Source organism: Sardina pilchardus, chromosome 17 (assembly GCF_963854185.1).
Source record: "Sardina pilchardus chromosome 17, fSarPil1.1, whole genome shotgun sequence".
NCBI classification, from domain to species: Eukaryota; Metazoa; Chordata; class Actinopteri; order Clupeiformes; family Clupeidae; genus Sardina; species Sardina pilchardus.
In genome coordinates this window covers 7,722,554-7,741,377 of record NC_085010.1, presented here as the reverse complement: position 1 = coordinate 7,741,377, position 18,824 = coordinate 7,722,554, and the positions used below count along the sequence as shown (strand labels likewise).

The 18,824-nt window shown below is 42.0% G+C and overlaps 3 protein-coding genes across 3 annotated transcripts; all 3 read left to right on the top strand.

Moving 5' to 3' along the window:
• The first annotated feature begins 308 nt into the window (after nt 1–308).
• On the top strand, nt 309–3,319 carry LOC134062464 (ecto-ADP-ribosyltransferase 4-like). Its single transcript, XM_062518477.1, has 3 exons — nt 309–397; nt 1,215–1,279; nt 1,388–3,319. Exons 2-3 carry the CDS (start codon nt 1,220–1,222, stop codon nt 2,129–2,131), a joined length of 804 nt encoding a protein of 267 aa, XP_062374461.1. The 5' UTR covers nt 309–397; nt 1,215–1,219; the 3' UTR covers nt 2,132–3,319.
• Nucleotides 3,320–5,817: 2,498 nt separating this feature from the next.
• LOC134061675 (erythroblast NAD(P)(+)--arginine ADP-ribosyltransferase-like) lies at nt 5,818–6,762 on the top strand. Its single transcript, XM_062517429.1, has 2 exons — nt 5,818–5,883; nt 6,001–6,762. Exons 1-2 carry the CDS (start codon nt 5,818–5,820, stop codon nt 6,760–6,762), a joined length of 828 nt encoding a protein of 275 aa, XP_062373413.1.
• Nucleotides 6,763–9,884: 3,122 nt separating this feature from the next.
• Nucleotides 9,885–10,775, top strand: LOC134061674 (erythroblast NAD(P)(+)--arginine ADP-ribosyltransferase-like). Its single transcript, XM_062517428.1, has 2 exons — nt 9,885–9,941; nt 10,026–10,775. Exons 1-2 carry the CDS (start codon nt 9,885–9,887, stop codon nt 10,773–10,775), a joined length of 807 nt encoding a protein of 268 aa, XP_062373412.1.
• Nucleotides 10,776–18,824: the final 8,049 nt, after the last annotated feature.

Sequence of the window (18,824 nt, the reverse complement as noted above, 5' to 3'; positions counted from 1 at the left end):
ACACACACACACACACACACACACACACACACATACACACACACACACACACACACACACACACACACACACACTCCACCGCTCCCACAACGTGCTATCTCACAATGCAACAGTTTCACATGTAATTCACAGCATGCGAAAATAAGTTTGTTTCCTGTTCCTGTCCTGAAGCTGTCATGATGCAGCAGCGTATAAGGGTCAGTTTACCGTCTAAGTCAGTTTACTGTTAGTCAGTTCTCCTGATCTTGGTGGAGAAGTGTGTATAAGGGTCAGTTTACCATGTTTACCATAAGTCAGTTCTTCTGATCTCAGTGCAGCAATTTCAGAGTCAGTTTACAGTACATTGAGTCGGTTCTCCTGATCACCTCGTCTGTTGTTCTACCGTGCCTCCATACAGGTAAGTCCTGTGTCCTGGTCTCTAGAAGACACATTTGATTTGTATACAATATGAAATACATAAAACAAATCCATGTACTGAGAACTTGCAGAAAAAGAGGTGCTGACTATAATCCTCAGATCTATGCTTTAGTTGGTAATGGATTTCTGACAGAAAGAACCGTATACGCAAACAGATGCTTCCTTTTAGCATTTCAGCACTCATGGTGGTGTATTTTTGTCACAGACAAGATATTCTAGCCTAGATTTTGACTAGATACTGAAAATCTGACATGAGATTTGCCCAGTTTATTCATTCAGTATTACTTCCACATGTGCATATAAGTCCTATAGCTGATGATGCAATATAAATTAATTTGACAACACAATGGATGAGTTTCGTCAAAGTTGTGGAGAGAACATTCTCACATTCATTCTCACATTCATTTCACTCTTGATACGTCTGACTGTAAACAGAAGCTTTGTACATGAGGCCCCACAGAGGATGAGGGGAAGCCAGAGGGCTACTGTGGCCCTTTAGTGGAAGGAGACAGCACCACCACACAATTTCCTGTATTCACACCTTACTGATGTGTGTGTGTGTGTGTGTGTGTGTGTGTGTGTGTGTGTGTGTGTGTGTGTTTGTGTGTCTGTCTGTCTGTCTGTGTGTGTGTGTGTGTGTGTGTGTGTGTGTGTGTGTGTGTGTGTGTCTGTCTGTGTGTTTGTGTATGTGTGTGTGTGTGTGTTGCTATACGTAATTCTATACAGCTATTCTTTAGCTAATTGCAGTGTGTGCTTGTCTTTAAACATCTTGTTGCATTATTGTTGACATCATTCAGGCAGAATGATGAACTCTGCTGTCCTGATTTTTACTGTCCTGACAACGGGAGCTGCCCTTGGGAAGGTAACTACACCAGCGATCACTTGCAAAAAACATGATTCCACATCAATATGTTTTCATGCATAACATAAGCTGACCACAATGTGTTGAGTTATTCACGTGTGTTCTTAGATGGAATACGCATTGGACATGAAGGAGAACTGTGTTGATGATCAGTACCAGGACTGCACAGAGATTACGTCCCACGTGATAGAGAACACATATCTAAAAGATGAACTGAAGAGGTCAAAGAACTTCAGTGCAGCTTGGAGTAAAGGACAGAAGTGGTGCTCCAGCAATAAGAAAGGAAATGATTTGGGAGGAATTAATTACTGCATTGCCCTTTATGTGTATACTCTACTTAAACCACCAATATATAGAGCTTTCAACGGTGACACTCGTAATGGGACTGCACAATACACAGGAAAGACATATAAGTGGTATTCTCTTCACTTTTTGTTAACCCGTGCAGTACAAGTTCTGAAGGATGAGGAAAAGCGAAAAGGAACTAAATGCAGAGTAGTCTATCGTCGTACAAAGGATCAATTTCAAAAAGACGTTCTGAACAAAGAGATTCGATTTGGCTCTTTCTCGTCCTCCTCCATTGAGAAGACGGTTGAGGACTTTGGAGATGTGTCGTGTTTTGAAATCACCACATGCCATGGTGCATATATCACAGATTATTCTGCCAATCCAGCTCAGGAAGAGGTGCTGATTCCTCCATATGAGACCTTTAAAGTAACTGAAGTCTCAGAGAAAAGACACAATACTGGCCTGTGGTGTGACACTGTGTATAAGCTGGAAAGAACTGGAACCAGAAGTGACCTGAACTGTGCAGTGGCGCGTTCGTTTGATCGGGTCATCAACGAACTTTGATTTGCTGTTCGTCCCCACCCGTTGTCATGGTCACATTGCCTGTGGCTGGCAGTTTAGATTGGCAAGCTTAACTTTACATGTCATAACTTCAACTAAACATAATTACGCACCAATAACTAATGTGTCAATGCTACCCGTCATGCCCATTACAATCAACAATATGTTTCTAGCTTGTTTTCCCCTGAAAAGGGGCGTGGTGCTCAGAAATTTCTCTGTTTGATGTTTCGCTGGTCCATCATATGTATGGTCTATCAAAGGCACTCTAAACGATGTTGGGTCATGTCACGTCTGTTGACATTCAAACAGAACAGAGATATTCTTTTGCTATTCTTTCCCCCTCCCTTGCGTGTAATGGAAACTTTGGTCATTGATTTGCTGGATTTGTTATGTTTTTATGGCTTAGGTTGGCCTAGGGTGTTTTGTTGCCATTTTTAAGCCTGGGATGTTTTTCAGGGCACATACTACAGCTAGTTAGCCTGGGTGTTCATCCTGCCTTCTTTCACACTGCTAAGGCAGTCTGGACACTAACTCCCAAATTTTCGCCTGATGTTGGTAACCAATCACAGAACATCCGAGAAGTTTCCGTTGCCTTCTTGCGTCTACATTCGACGCCAAAAGATTTACATTGATATCAATGGCAGCCCTTCGCGTTGCATATGAACGCGCGGGGGCACCTTCGGCTTCCGATATTGACGCCAGGGGGCTTGACATGCGTCCTCGTTCGACAAGTTGGGTGTGAGACCGTGTTGGATGAGCTATGCGCATTTGATAGACATCCGTGGCGCCCAATGAACGGATCTGGGCATTTTTTCAAATACGAGAAAATGAACGTCTGGTTGCCAGACCACGTCTCATTTGAGAAGTGGTAGGCGTTAGCCAGGCTAACAGCTAGTGGATAGTGAGGCGTTTTTGTGAGTGACAAAAAATGTTTTTGCCTAAAAAATGTGACATCACTTAGAACACCTTTAATATAAATACCATGGTAATGTTTATCCTTCACATCTATCCACATTTTAAACACTTTTTTCATTTCAAAACTTAAACAATCTGTACAAGATTTGTTATATGTGGTTGATCTGTAGGCTATTATGCTTCTGATCGTAAGTAATATGTGGTATCATTTAAACGTTACTCTGGGAGATGGTAACACATAAGCGATGTAGAAGTTAAAAATAGCAGTTGTGTTTCCCATACAAATACAGATATTGTTTCCCATACAGATAAGTTATATTGTATTGTGGTGTACTGTATGGTATTGTACTGTATTTTCTTAGAAAGTATATGATTGTCCTCATTTTATATTATAAATGTCATCACATTCCTCCCAGTTTACTGTCTTTGATTTGGGACAGCAATCTTTATGTTAAGTTTTGGCTGGTTGTGTACGTTTTGCCTTAAAATCTATAAATTGTACTATAAAAATAAACTTGACTTGACATGCACACACGCACGTACACACGCACGTAAGCATGCACATAGAAAGGAACATGAAAATGTCTCACATTGCACCCCTCCCCCCCAGCCACACACACACACCGCCATCCCCACAACGCGCTCACAATGCAACAGTTTCACATGTAATTCACAGCATGAGAAAATAGTCTGTTTCCTGTAACTGTCATGATGCAGCATGATATGGACCAGTTTAACATCAGTCTGATCTCAGTGCAGCAGTTTATAAGACTCAGTTGAGTTTACATTGAGTCAGTTCTCCTGATCTCAGTGCAGCAGTTTATAAGTCAGTTGAGTTTACATTGAGTCAGTTCTCCTGGTCTCAGTGCAGCAGTTTATAAGAGTCAGTTGAGCTTATATTGAGTCGCTTCTCCTGATGTCCTTGTCTGGTGTTCTACTGTGCCTCCATACAGGTAAGTCCTGTGTCCTGGTCTTTAACACATTTTTAAATTTAATATAATATGACATATTTAAAATAAATCAAAGTACTGAGAACCATCTCGTCTGTACGACGGCGTATTAGGGCCACGTATATATATTTTTTTCAGAGGTGGGGGGGGCAACATTCCGAGAAAAAAGTGGCAAATTTGGCACTTCATAAAGTAGAAAGTGGCAAATTTGCGAGAAAAAAGTCACAAATTTGCCACTTTTTAAAGTCGAAGAATTGGCACATTGTCTGTGTGTAACAGTGTAACCGGTCGTTTCTGCTCTGCGTTGTGGTAGCTCGCTAGCGTGACGCCGACACAGCTGATTGTATTCTCTTTTTAATAGTTTACTGGAAAATATTGTAGGGATGGGAGGTTATAGGAGATGGGGAGGCTGACATGTCATTCCAAACTCGGGTCATTTATTTTCCTGACGTTGCATTAGGCTACACGGGGCAGCAGGAGGTGTCCACTCGTCAATCACACAACTCTCTCACACACGCACACACACATGACAGGAGACAGGGGAAACAGACAGAGCAGTCCAACAAGGGAGCTAGCCTACAGCCTCTGCGCTAAACAAACGAGTGAGACACACAGCTGGGTTTGAGTCTCCTTCCCAACTCCTCTTCCCAGGGTAATTTTGAGCACACAATAAAAGGAAGCAATTAACCCCCAACAAATACATTAGAAGTATACAATTCGCTAGGAATTCGAGATGAATTCGACCAATTAAACACAAAAACCCTGCCTGGGTTATAGCCTCCCATTTGATCTGCAAATTTCCGACTTTATAAAGTGGCAAATTTGCAAGAAAAAAGTGGCAAATTTGCAGATCAAATGGGAGGCTATGACCCAGGCAGGATTTTTCTCGCAAATTTGCCACTTTTTTCTCGGAATATTGCCCCCCCACCTCTGGAAAAAAATATATATACGTGGCCCTAATACGCCGTCGTACGTCTGTGTGCTGACCAGGGCTTGCGTATAGCGTGGTGTGGCATGGTATTCCATTGACTAAATGTTTTGTGTGGTGAAAAATTAACTGAAAGGACTCAGGGGCCCCCAGCTGATTAGGAGGAGCCCCCTAATGGTTTAAAAAGGAAGTGCAGACAAAGAGGAGCTACTGTAGCTAGAATCTCCAGATCTATGCTCCAGTTGGTGATGATGGATTTCTGACAGAATTAGCTGTATTTTCGCACACAGCACATGCACAGTACTACTGTACACTTCAGCCTTCTTTTGGGAGAAGTATTTCATTTCAGCACTTATAAGGTTCCTTTTTTGTTATGTCACAGACATTACATTCTAGCCATTTCTAGACTGAAATCTGACAGGATATTTGCCCAGTTAGTTAAGTTACAGTAGTATTAGTTTCACTGTGCATACAAGTCTCAATTGATATATAAATCAATTTAATAACTCAAAAGATGTGTTTCATCAAAGTTCTGGAGAGGACATTCTCACGTTCACTTCACTCTTGATACATGTGACGGTGAGTGTGGAAGATGGCGTACGCAAGCTTTGTACATGATGCCCCACAGAGGATGAGGGAAATATAGAGAGCAACTGTGGCCCATCAGAGCAGGGGGACAGCACACCACATCATTTCCTGTTCACTGCCTCTTGCATTCACACATAACTGGTGTGTGTGTGTGTGTGTGTGTGTGTGTGAGAGAAAGAGAGGGAGATGTGAGTGGTGCCTGTGTGACACTACAGCCATACATACGTAATTCTATAGTTATTTTTTACAGTTACAGCTGAAACACAGTCGCATAAATCTTGTCGCATTTGTTGAATCATTTAGGCAGAATGAAGAACTTTGCTGTACTGATTCTCATCCTGATCACTGGAGCTTTTTTATTTTTTTTTGGAAAGGTAACTGTACACCACCGATCACTTGCAAAAAAAAACATCATTCCACATCAATATGTTTTTATTCATCATGAGACAAGTTGACATGTGTTGAGATATTTGTGTGTGTTCTTGCTGCAGGAGACTCCACTGGACATGGCGGAGATGGACATAGCGGAGAACTCTGTTGATGATCAGTACCAGGGCTGCCCAGGGAATATGTCACGCTTGGTAGAGAATTCATATCTAAAAGATGAACTGAAGACTACAAAGAATTTCACTGACGCTTGGAGTAAAGGAGAGAAGTGGTGCTCCAGTAATACGAAAGGAGATGATTTGGGAGAAATGAATTACTGCATTGCCTTGTATGTGTATACACTAGATGAACCACCGATATATAAAGTTTTCAATAGTGACACTCATAGTGGGGGGACACAATACACAGGAAAGACATATCAGTGGCATTCTCTTCACTTTTTGTTAACACGTGCACTACAAGCTCTGAAAGATAGAGAGAAGCAAGAAGGAGCTAAATGCAGATTAACATATCGTGGTACAGATGATCAATTTAACAAAGATATTCTGAACAAAGAGGTTCGATTCGGCTTTTTCTCGTCCTCCTCCATGGATCGTAAGGTGGCTGAGGACTTTGGAAAGAAGTCGTGTTTTGAGATCAACACATGCCATGGTGCGAAAATATCAGATTATTCCGCCTCCCCACAAGAGAGAGAGGTGCTGATTCCTCCATATGAGAAGTTTAAAGTCTCTCAAGTCTCAGAGAAAATACACAATCCTGGCCTCTGGTGCGACACTGTGTATAAGCTGGAAAGCACTGGGATCAGAAGTGACCTGAACTGTGCTGTGGTGGCGCGTTCGTTTGATCGGGTCATCAACGAACTTTGATTTGCTATGTCCCCACCTCCGTTTAGGCGACGTCAGAGAGGGTTAAAGCGGGATTAATGAAGGATCTTTGGCGACGTCATGGTCAACCTGCCTGTGGCTGGCAGTTTAGATGGGCAAGCTTAACTTTACATGTCATATAGCTAAACATAAGTCACACCTTAATTATGCATTAATAACTATGAATGATACTCGTCTTATCCATTGGAATCACTGATAGGTTTCCAGCTCGTTTTCCCCTGAAAAGGGGTGTGGTGCTCAAAAATGTCTCTGTGTGAGGATTCGCTGGTCCATCATATGTACTGTGTGGTCTCTTCTTTAAGGCGCTCTAAATGATGCTGGGTCATGTCACTTCTGTTGACGTTCAAACAAGACAGAGAGATAGCTCGCTACTTCCTGCCTCTCCCTCCCATGCAGTTGAAACTCTCCTATACGCGCATCTCGTAGGTGATTTGCTGGAACTGTTGCTGTTTTTAAAGCCTGGGTAATATGTGGTATCATGTAGACTGAGTGATGTGTAGTTCATGTTTGTGATAATGTTCCAAGTACCCTTGTGCAGTCTCATTTAGACCTGTTAGTCTGTATGTCCTTTGTTCTGGGAGATGATAACACTCAGCATGGGTGATTACAATGTACAAGTTAAAAGCAGTTTTGTTATACAGATATATTTTTTCTCATACAGATACGTTCTATTGTGTTGTGCTGTATTGTGTATTGTATTTTCCTTTTTAATTTTCTTAGAAATTGTTGTTAGAATTGCTTTAAAAGGCTTAAAATGTTTACCATGTTGTAAGTCACTTTTTTTTTTTTAAAGTGTCAGCCTATATGTAATTTGATGTAATTATCAAGTTCATTTAACTGAGAAGCATCTCTTCTAGCCGTGGCCTACTCGTTAGGGTTTCGAGCTTGTAACCAGAGGGTTGCCGGTTCGATCCCCGACCAGTCCACGGCTGAAGTGCCCTTGAGCAAGGCACCTACTGTAACCCCTCACTGCTCCCCGAGCGCCGCTTCACCTCACTGTGTGCTGTGTGTGTTCACTAATTACGGATGGGATAAATGCAGAGACCAAATTCCTTGTATACACAAGTAGGCCTATACTTGGACAAAAAGCCTGATTTGAATAGATCTAAAAACATGGATATGAACATTCATCTTCAACGTGATTCATAAGAATAAATATTATTATTATTATTTTTTATCATATTCTTACTTGTGTGCTAGTAGTGCCACTGTGTTTGTCTAAGTGTGTGTGTGTGTGTGGTGTGTGACAATTTAGCTCTTCGTCCAGACTCCATACTCTCACTGATGAAATGGCTCCATCTAGTGGGTAGATTGTGAAGCATTTCACATCAGTGAATGATGAACTTCAGGATCAGAGATAGCTTTTTACTGCTAAGTCAGTAATCAGTAATGTATAGCAAAACTATAAGACTGTTGCTGCTATGTTATATAAGCGTAATGTGCTGTTGTTATTGCTAATGTTGTTGTTGTTATTTCTTGTTTGAATGATTACTTTTTTACCTTTCTTTCTTATTCTATAGCTCTTAGTCCTGTTTGCGTGTGTCTCACAATCATTGCTGCTGATTGTGTGTATCTCACTGTCAAGACGTGTGTATATGCGTGTGTGTGTGTGAGAGAGAGAGAGAGAGAAAGAGAGAGTGAGAGAAAAGTGTGTGTGTGTGTCTGTAGGGTATTTCAGTTGGCACTCTGAGGCGTTCTCTTCACTCTTCTCTGAGCTGCGAGATCACCGCTCCTCTGCTCCTGATATACACCATCGGCCAGCTGCTGATTTGGAACCTTTCTTACAACTTCACCTTTACCCCGCAGTTCGGACGACAGCAGCTCAGGTGCTAATAATAATACTAATATTAATTATTCCAAATCACTCCGGTACCATGCACAACCTGATTAGGTGCGGGTACAGTAGATTGCAAGATCATGTCAATTATAGCAATAAGAAAGGATCGCTCTATGGGCACACTGTTGACTTTTTCTCACTTTTTATTCAGTGCGAACAACCTGTTTCGCACAAAGCGTCCTCAGGTTCACTCAGGTGTCCTTAGTACTAATTATTTAGTATAAGGAGTATTTAGTATTAGGAGAGTCCAGAGGCTTCATTTGATTGCTGAGGTCCTATAGAGTTTGATTGCAAACGCTTCAATTTCAGCAATTATTCCAGTAGAGTTCATGTTGTTGTGTCTTTGTGGTGGCAAGGAGTCGATGAAGGTGGGGGGGTGGTATTGGCAGTAGATCAGAGGTGCGTTCAAATTTGGCAAACAGTGGCAGACATTGGCAGTGAACATGTTCGGCAAAAAACTCAAGGCTAACGGAATAATGTTTGCGAGCGTTCGCAAACGTTCGCCTATGTTCGTGAACTTGAACGCACCTCGGGGGCCACGTGCCAGTGTTGCAACATTGCTTCTGACACCTTGATGGGTGCTATCTCCTCATGCCTATTACATGCATTTGTTTGCTAAGATTCAGGGGAGTTTGACGCCAGTAATTGACTTTGACTCATTTCAGCAGCAACCTCCGTATCATGTCCAGTGGACATTGCTGGGCTTTTTTTTGAGCAGGTTGTTCATGTTTTCCCAAGGTCTGCAACTCAGTGTGATTACCAGAGGGCCCCACAGCAGTGGTTGTTCAGCATATCTCTGTTTCAGCTTGTGCAGCTTGAGTGTTTTGAGTTTAGCCGAGTTGTTGATGTCATCAACTTGTTCTACTGAGCGCTTATCAGAGGCTCGGCTCAAGGTTGGCAGACAAAATGTTGAGTGCAGGAGAGAGAGGTGATAGTTTTCAGTTAAGATCTTGGTCCCTCCAATTCAGCTCTGTGCTATTTGGAAATATTCCCTGCGATTCCAGGAAAGGTTGAAATTGTCAATAAAATGAATTTTAGTCAAGTATCTAAACTATATATAGTACATATATATATACTGTATATACACAGTATATATATACTATAATAAATAGTGAGGGGTTAGGTGCCTTGCTCAAGGGCACTTCAGCCCTGGACTGGTCGGGGATCGAACCGGCAACCCTCTGGTTACAGTATAAGCTCGAGACAGCTGTTTTACCAGCTGTGGTCGTTTTTTTTAAACATCTTGCTTTATTTACATTTAGGCAGAATGATGACCTTTGCTGTGCTGATTCTTATCCTGACATTTGGAGCTACCTGTGGACAGGTAACTTCACCATCAGTCACTTGCAAACACATGATTATGTATCCGTATCTTTGAGATGATGGTACTGTATGTGTCTGTGTACAGCTATTCCCAAGAGAGGCCAGAGCACCGGCAACACTGGACATGGCAGAGATGTCTGTTGATGATCAGTACCTGAGCTGCACAAAGAAAATGTCACAGTTGGTGGAGAACACATATCTAGAAAAAGAACGTAAGACTACAAAGGACTTCAATGCAGCTTGGAGTAAAGGAGAGAAGTGGTGCTCCAGTAATAAGAAAGGAAATGATTTGGGAGAAATTAATTACTGCATTGCCTTGTACGTTTATACTCTACTTGACCCACCGATATATAAAGATTTTAATCGTGCCACTCGTGGTGGAAAAACACAATACACACGAAAGACATATCACTGGTATTCTCTTCACTTTTTGTTAACACGTGCAGTACAAGTTCTGAAGGATAGAGAGAAGCAGAGAGGAACTCAATGCAGATTAACATATCGTGGAAACGGGTTTGAATTTGTAAAAGATGTTCAGAACAAAGAGATTCGATTTGGCTCTTTCTCATCCTCCTCCATTGACCAGAAAGTGGCTAAGGGCTTTGGAGCTGTGTCGTGTTTTGAAATCACAACATGCCATGGTGCATACATCGAAGATTATTCTGCCAATCCAGCTCAGGAAGAGGTGCTTATTCCTTCATACGAGACCTTTAAAGTAACTGAAATATCAACGAGAAAAACAACACCTGACCTCTGGTGCAACACCGTGTATAAGTTGGAGAGTAGTGGGATCAAAAGTAACCTGAAGTGTGCATTGGCGCCAAAGCAGGCATGATTTATCACAAATACAGAGACACATTTGTGTAGCCAATCATAATTTCCCTTCACAGTCTTTTCTGACACTGAAAAACAAAGCTCAAAACCTAAAAGGCCTTTATCATTTCACCTTTCTGATCATCTTTAACATGAAGTGTAGTTTTATATACAAGTATAGTCTCATCTAGACCCGTGGTCTGTCTGTCCTTTGCTCTCGGAGATGGTAACACTTATCATGGGTGATTACAATGTACATAGTAGTTTTGTTTCCCATACATAAATATAATAATCCCATATAATTGTTTTATATTGTGTTGTATTGTATTGCCTTATGTAGTATGGGAACATCGACCCTCCCTGCATTCTTTGGACACTTGGGACTGCTACCTGTATCTACTTTTTGAAGCATACCGAGTGTAAATGTACAATAAATAAACTTGACTTGAGTTTTGAGTCTCAAATGGCATTAACACTGTGGTCCTGATCATGCAACTGCCCCAATCACAAACACATACACCACAGCCTACATTCCACCTTTTACATCACTGTCATTCTCTCTGTGTACTTTGTCCTCTCTCTTAGCCTTTTATAAGAGAGAGAGAAAAAAGTATCCTTTGTTATTGTCACTGTGCCTTCAACTAAATAAGACAGAATGCATAGGCCGAAAAACAATTCCATTACTTGGTCAATTTATCAAAAATCCTCTCTTTAATAAAAGTGAAAGTGTAAAAAAATTCTACAAGTAATGTTCATTCATTAAAAATATATAATACAACAAAGTGATTGCATATATTCACCCCCTTTAAGTCAGCACTGAATAGATGCACCTTTGGCTGCAATTAAATAGACCCTATATGCAACATTTTCATAGTCATAAAATCGCTTAGAAATCGTTGTTTTGCTTGACTGACCAGTTTTATCGAAAACAGTAATATTTCCTCCCGCCCCCAGTGTCCCTATCCGCAATTGCAGCCTTGCAGTTTGTCCAGGGAGCGATCGCTCCTTGTTTACATCTGCAATTTATATATATTGTATAGGCGTTTTTCCACCAAAAACGAACCTGGTGTTGAACTGGTGCCGTTCAGAATTATTTGAACCGTGGTGCTATCTAGTACCAGCCCGCATTTACACCAGTTCTGACCAGAACCAAGGATGCGTCATCAACAATGGGTGGTGCATGCAAAAGCAAAAGTTAATGAGATGCATAAACGGGAGAATGATATGACCAGTTGTCCCATAGAAAGGACAGAAACTAGCTATTTAAAATGCTAGTCAACGTCAGCAGTGCCATGCTACAGATGGTACGGGTTGAGAATACTCCTTTCTTTCCCGCACATCGGGAATCCCGAAGCATCGGGACTTTGCAACCGCAAGGGGGCAACATAAGACCGCCCTAATAAAATGAAGGTTCGGCTCATACCGGAAAACACGGAAAAACCCGAAGACACCGCGCTGGTGACGAGCGGAGAAAAGAGACATCACGCTCGGCATGTCAGATTGCAGTTTCAGAGTTTTCGAATGTTTTACAGCCTACCTCACAGCTGGCTCTCTCACTCGACGTAGCCTATAACTCAGTCAGCAGAGGTGCCAGAGCAACGTTTTGGTCAATGGAGAGGGAGAGAAATGCTCCGCATATCCGTCTCATTTAATCCGTCTCATTTAATCATTAAAATGAAGGTGATGACTGGCGAAATTATAATCAAAGGACGTTTCAATAAACCATTGTTGAAATTAATGAAAATGGTTTTAGAAGCCTTCAATTCATACGGTTACAAGACCGCATTTCCGTGAATAGGCTATTATTGTCAAGGCGAAGACGAAAGAGATGGACAAGATGGACATTTAGGCTACATTTATGCTAGGAATACTTAGAAATGTGTAGGCCTATAGGCTATTTTAAAACGGAGGCATGTTCATTTTAACCGGCGACGCTGGGTAGCTTACCCAGCACTTTATCACAGATTTTGTCCCCACCACTTTTGACAACTGAAAATATCTTTAATAGGCCTACATGCCTATCATGTCGCTTTACTTATAACCGTAGGCTACATGCATGGAGAAGATCGCGCATTTTGTAACATTGTAACAATGGATGGTCAGATATGCGATAGGGCAGTGAGGGTGATTCATTGTAACCATCGACTAGTAGGCCTAGCTCCGCAAAAGAAGTGTCTAGCAACTTAGAATATATGGATCTCGTTATGCATGTTCATGTTGATTCAGAGATAGACATAGACTACCGTGGGCTACTGTGCGTCAATATAACAGCATTTTATCATGTGGTGAATTAATGACTAACATCAGTTTAACATGTCAGAACTTTTGATCGGCGTTTCAAGTGCATGCCGCGAATAAATGAACTCGACTGACTGAATCCTTTATATTTCTTGGCTAAGTGTGAAGATATTGACACTCGAACTGTGGCGTAACTGGTTGAGGCATCTTAATCACACGTCAGCGACCGGGGTTCAAAACTTACTCTACGAACCTCCGGAACCCATTAAGACAAGAGGCGTTATTTTATTAAAAAGTTTTGCGATTTTTTTATGATTGCGATGTCTGCTGAAAAGAAAAGTTCATATGTGAATTTGTGGTTCAGCGCGCACACACACACACACACACACACACACATTTTTACATTTACATAATAGGGCTCGGGCACACGCCTTGCATTCTAGGAATATCGCCGCCATTTGGTAGCGCACTGTAATGTCCATTCATTCAGATGCACAAGACAAGAAGCAGAAATATAGTAGCGATTTATTCTTTTCCCCTTGCGATCGTGGGTTGCACTGTTACACCCCACTACACAGCAACATACGACCAAGAAGGCAAAAACTAAGTAACAGGAACACACTAAAAGGCGGGAGTAAATCCATAGTAATCCATAGTAAACTAAGGAGTGAAGCTGCCAATGTGGCTGTGCCCGCGAAGTTTTGATGTCATGATCCCGAGCCCTAGTGTCAGGAAGTGTCTGTCGAGAGAGAGGGGGGAGGGAGGCAATCGTCCTCAATGCCGCATATAGGTAGGCTATAATGTCTAGTGAACTGGTTAGACAAGTGTGGGGGAGGGGGAATGATCGCACAAGACAATTGCTCTTCATGAAATAGGTAGTCTCACAGACGTTTGTCGATGTTTAAACGTAGCCTACTACATCACTTGCGAAATCGGACGTGGCACATAGAATTATTAGGCTACTGGATTTAATATAGCAAGTCCATAGACTTTGTTCATCCTATATAGACCGTGAGCCAGGGCCTCAAATTATGGAAACCGTTACCGAAAAGGTGGCAAAGGCTACCATACCTTTTCTGAAAGCCTGGAATCTCAGCTTTTCAATGATGTATGATGGCCATCTGACAAGAGTAGCTGTTTTGAGTTATGACACATAATGTAAACTAAGGTTAAAGAAATAATGTGTATAAATCAAGCAGAACACTGGAATATTTTATTTTGTTATGTTTGGTATCATTTTAAAGGGGAGACTCTGAGCTTTCATTTAAATCCTTTTGTGAACATTTTGGATAAGTACAGCCAACCCTGGAGCTCTTCAAACCTTTAATCACACACATTTCCCTACCATTTCCCTGCCATTTTTTGTCTTTTAATCCTGTGGCACCTGGGAGCATCAGAGAAACAAAATCCAAACACTGAAATACTGGCATGACCCCAAGGATTCAGGAAATGTATCATTTACCTATATTATCTGATTTGGAGGGGGTGATTTACAGTCTTGTATCAGAGATGGCGTTTTTTCAAAGACATAAACAGTAGTGTACTATTACCCTTAGGCTAATTTGTTGATATGTCGAGTTGAAAGTCTGAGGTAAATATATTTTAGATAATAATTATTGATACAGATTATTTAGAAAAAGTTGTTATTCAGCATTCTCAGCATTTTTAGATAGTTAAAAAGGTCCCTAATACATATCCACCACATATCATTTATATCAGGTCCCCACGTTCTTGGAATTTACATTAAAAGATGAATGCCTTGTTCTTAGGCAAGAAAATACATGTATACACAGGCTGCGATACTGTAAGTGCATTTGCAGGCCATGGTAAAGTGTCAGCCCTAAAACTTTTTCAGAAGAATGAAAACTTCTGTGAGACCTTTCAGAAGGTTGGGGCAGACTGGGCAATGACACCTGAGTTGTATGCAGCCTTAAAGGAATTCACATGTCAAATGTACAGCTCCAAGTCCAGAATCACCAACATCAATGAAATTAAGTATGCACTTTTTTGTGCAAAGAAAGGCGTAGAATCCTGGCAGTTAACTCCATGCTCGGATTCTCTCAGGAAGCACGGTCTCAGAGCTAACTATCAAGGTGCTATCTGGAGAAGATGCCTCGAGAACAACCCTGAAGTTCCTTCCCCAGTTGAGCATGGGTGGTCTAGACTGGACCAAGATGGTGACTTGCAGCTCTCCATAGACTGGTTCAATGTCTCCATTGGTCCACAAGCAGTACTTGAGTTTCTGTCCTGCTCATGCAAGAGGGACTGTGTCACTCCTCATGTCAGTGTGGTGCACTGTATAACAACTTTTTCAAAATTATCTGTATCAATAATTATTATTTCAAATATATTTACCTCAGACTTTCAACTCGACATATCAACAAATTAACCTTAAGGGTAATAGTACACTACTGTTTATGTCTTTGAAAAAACGGCATGTCTGATAAGACGAAAAATCATCCCCTCCGAATCAGATAATATGGGTAAATGATAAATTTTCTGAATCCTTAGGGTCATGCCAGTATTTCAGTGTTTGGATTTTGTTTATCTGATGCTCCCAGGTGCCACAGGATTAAAAGACAAAAGATGGCAGGGAAATGGTAGGGAAATGTGTGTGATTAAAGGTTTGAAGAGCTCCAGGGTTGGCTGTACTTATCCAAAATGTTCACAAAAGGATTTAAATGAAAGCTCAGAGTCTCCCCTTTAAAATGATACCAAACATAACAAAATAAAATATTTCACTGTTCTGCTTGATTTATACGCATTATTTCTTCAACCTTAGTTTACATTATGTGTCATAACTCAAAACAGCTACTCTTGTCAGATGGCCATCATACATCATTGAAAAGCTGAGATTCCAGGCTTTCAGAAAAGGTATGGTAGCCTTTGCCACTTTTTCGGTAACGACCAACCCCTCTGGCTCACGGACTAATATTAGCCTATATTAAAATGTAATGTGCTGCGGGGAAGCATTGGGGAAGTCAGTTTAAGGGCCAATCTCAATTCCACCCCTTACCCCTTCCCCTTCTGCCTTCCCCTTTGTCGGAGTTCCCCTTGGCCCTCAATACAGAGTTGAGGATTCTAGGGGTAAGAACGTTCCCCTAAGAAATGAGACACCCCTTCATTACAGTCACGTCATCCTCACGTGAAGTTCGCAAGACTGCTACATCAACATTCGAGGCGGCAAGCCTGCATCAACAATCCAAAAATGCCGTCCGCAAACACTATACTGTCTGTTGCCTGGGCCATTTTTCTATTTTTACGACTGTCGGCGGGCAACCAACGACATCGGAGACGGAGGCTGTATTACAGACGTATACGTGCGCAAACTATGGTACGTATAACTTTTTTCCCCATTGTAGTCCTATGAAATGTCGGCCAAAACTCGGCCAAAACTCAGCCGATAGTAGCAGCCGGCTCAGCCGGCTCAGCTGACCGAGTCAGCTGGGATTGTAGGTAGGCTACCTTTCGTTTGTGTTTGTAGCCAAGATCTGATGTGAACACATTGTATTTTAACCAGGTTGGCCTATACATTAGGCCTAATTGATTGTTCAAAGATTTCTATAGTCTACCCGATTATTGGTTTTAGCTGACGCGCCGTACGTGCTGTTAACTGGGACAGGGTAGCTAGCCAAACTAGCCTATCGCGAAAACTATAGGCTGTCTTTAGACAGCCGGCTCAGCTGACCGAGTCAGCTGGAAATTTAGGCTTAGGCCACCTTTTGTTTAAAGTGTTTCTAGCCACTATCTGATGTGAACACATTGTATTTTAACCAGGTTGGCCTATGCGTTGATTGGTTGATGTGAAATAACAAAACGTTCTGCCAAATATCAGCTGGAAATGTAGGCCTTTCGTTTGCGTTTGTATACGATGAGTCACTAGCCTAAGTGTGCTATGCGTTAATTGATGTAGCCTAGTTCAAGGATTTATGCTATTCTACCGATCATAGTCTGTTTTATGTAACAATATTGTGTAGCGCCGAGGCTATTTGCCCCCTTGTTGGACTGTCCCATCGTTTCCCCTGTGTCCTGTTTTCCCGGTCTGTGCGTGTGTTTGTCTCTCTCCCCCCTGTCTAGAATGTGTTAAACAGTTTTGTGTTGTGATTGGTGGGAGGTGTCCGGGGCAATATTAGCTATTGATAAGAGGAGGGATTAGAATAGGGGGTTCTAGGACGTTTAATAATTAGGCTATAATATCGGAATAAAATCCACGTTTGGAGAGCACAGCCTCCCGTCTCCTATCGTCGGCGCCACAATATCTATAATAATTTATCTATAAAAAATATCTATAGATTATCTATAATAAGCCGCCCTATTGTAAAGAAAATAGCCTAGGCCTACTATAGATTTTATAAATGATTTCCTTTAATTTCATGCTTCCATATCATTATAACCTGATTTGAAATTGTGTTTATTCATGAATTAATTACAAAATATCCTTGTGTTTCTCTAGGCTGATCGTCCACCCATGTACTGCAGGGTGGATGCAACTGTGCCCATCCTGCGCATATGGCGCGATGAGGGGGCTGAGGTGTGGCAGGACTTTCGCCTGTCCAGACGTGCTATGAAGAGCCTGCAGAGACTCCTGGACAGGGGGCAAGATCATGGCTGGGGGAATGACCTAGAAGTACTCATATACACCTATTGGCTTGCCCACGGCCTGTCATACCGGGTGGTGACAAGTGTCTTCAGTGTGCCCAAGGCTACGGTGCACAGGGTAATACACAGAGTGGCACAACAAATATGGCTCAATTTAAACAGAGTGACATCCTTCCCTGTGGACATGCAAGCAGTAGGTCAAGGGTTTGCGAATCTGGCAGGCACCCCTACTTTTCGCAATGTTGTCGGGGCAATAGATGGCAGCCACATCCGAATAAAACCACCGCAAACACACAGATTGGATTACCTAAATTACAAAAACTTTTATTCAATTAACATGCAGGCTATATGCGATTCGAAAGGAAGATTTTTAGATATTTTTGTTGGCTATCCGGGGTCTGTGCATGACACCCGGGTGATGAAGAACAGTCCGTTCTACGTAACTGCCAGGTATCCACCGCCAGGTTACATACTCCTGGGTGACGGTGGATACCCCTGCCTCCAGACCCCGATTTGTTTGCTGACCCCTTACAAAGAACCTGTGATTGGGCGGGTGCGGCAGCGGTTCAATTATCACCAGTCCAGGGCACGCAGTATTATAGAGCGGGCCTTTGGAATAATGAAAACAAGGTGGAGGTCAACCCTTTTCCGGGCCCTGGAGGTGAAGCCTACCTTCGCTCCCCAGGTCATTGCTTCCTGTGCGTTCTTGCATAATGTGTGCTTAGACAATGGGGACACACTGGATCCTGATGAGGACATCACCAGGGATGACCTTGACCCTCATCCCCCTCAAGAACAAATGGGACTCAATGAAAGACCGGGAAATGACCTTCGAGACACACTGGCTGCTCAAGTCCCATGACAATCCGTGTGTGCGTGTGAGTGAGTGAGTGAGTGAGTGAGTGAGTGAGAGAGAGTGTTTGTGTGTGTGTGTGTGTGTGTGTGTGTGTGTGTGTGTGTGTGTGTGTGTGTGTGTGTGTGTGTGTGTGTGAGTGTGAGTGTGTGTGTGTGTGTGTGTGTGTGTGGTTTATCTGTTACCCGTTGGTTTTTATGTGTCCTTACAAGTTGGTCCTGTTATATATATTGTTATTGAACCTGAACCTTTTAACCTGTTAAATAATTAAATATTCTTGTTTGAAAAAGTTTTGTAGGAGTGATAAATGCTACATAAAGCAGATAGTTTTAAAACATTTATTGTCAACAAACTTTACATAAAAAGATATGAACAACCTTA

Coding starts and splice junctions, on each gene's coding strand:
- LOC134062464 (XM_062518477.1), top strand. CDS start 1,220: ATGATGAACTCTGCTGTCCTGATTTTTACTGTCCTGACAACGGGAGCT. Junction 1,280..1,387: donor CGGGAGCTGCCCTTGGGAAG/GTAACTACACCA, acceptor GTGTGTTCTTAG/ATGGAATACGCATTGGACAT.
- LOC134061675 (XM_062517429.1), top strand. CDS start 5,818: ATGAAGAACTTTGCTGTACTGATTCTCATCCTGATCACTGGAGCTTTT. Junction 5,884..6,000: donor TTTTATTTTTTTTTGGAAAG/GTAACTGTACAC, acceptor TTCTTGCTGCAG/GAGACTCCACTGGACATGGC.
- LOC134061674 (XM_062517428.1), top strand. CDS start 9,885: ATGATGACCTTTGCTGTGCTGATTCTTATCCTGACATTTGGAGCTACC. Junction 9,942..10,025: donor TTGGAGCTACCTGTGGACAG/GTAACTTCACCA, acceptor GTCTGTGTACAG/CTATTCCCAAGAGAGGCCAG.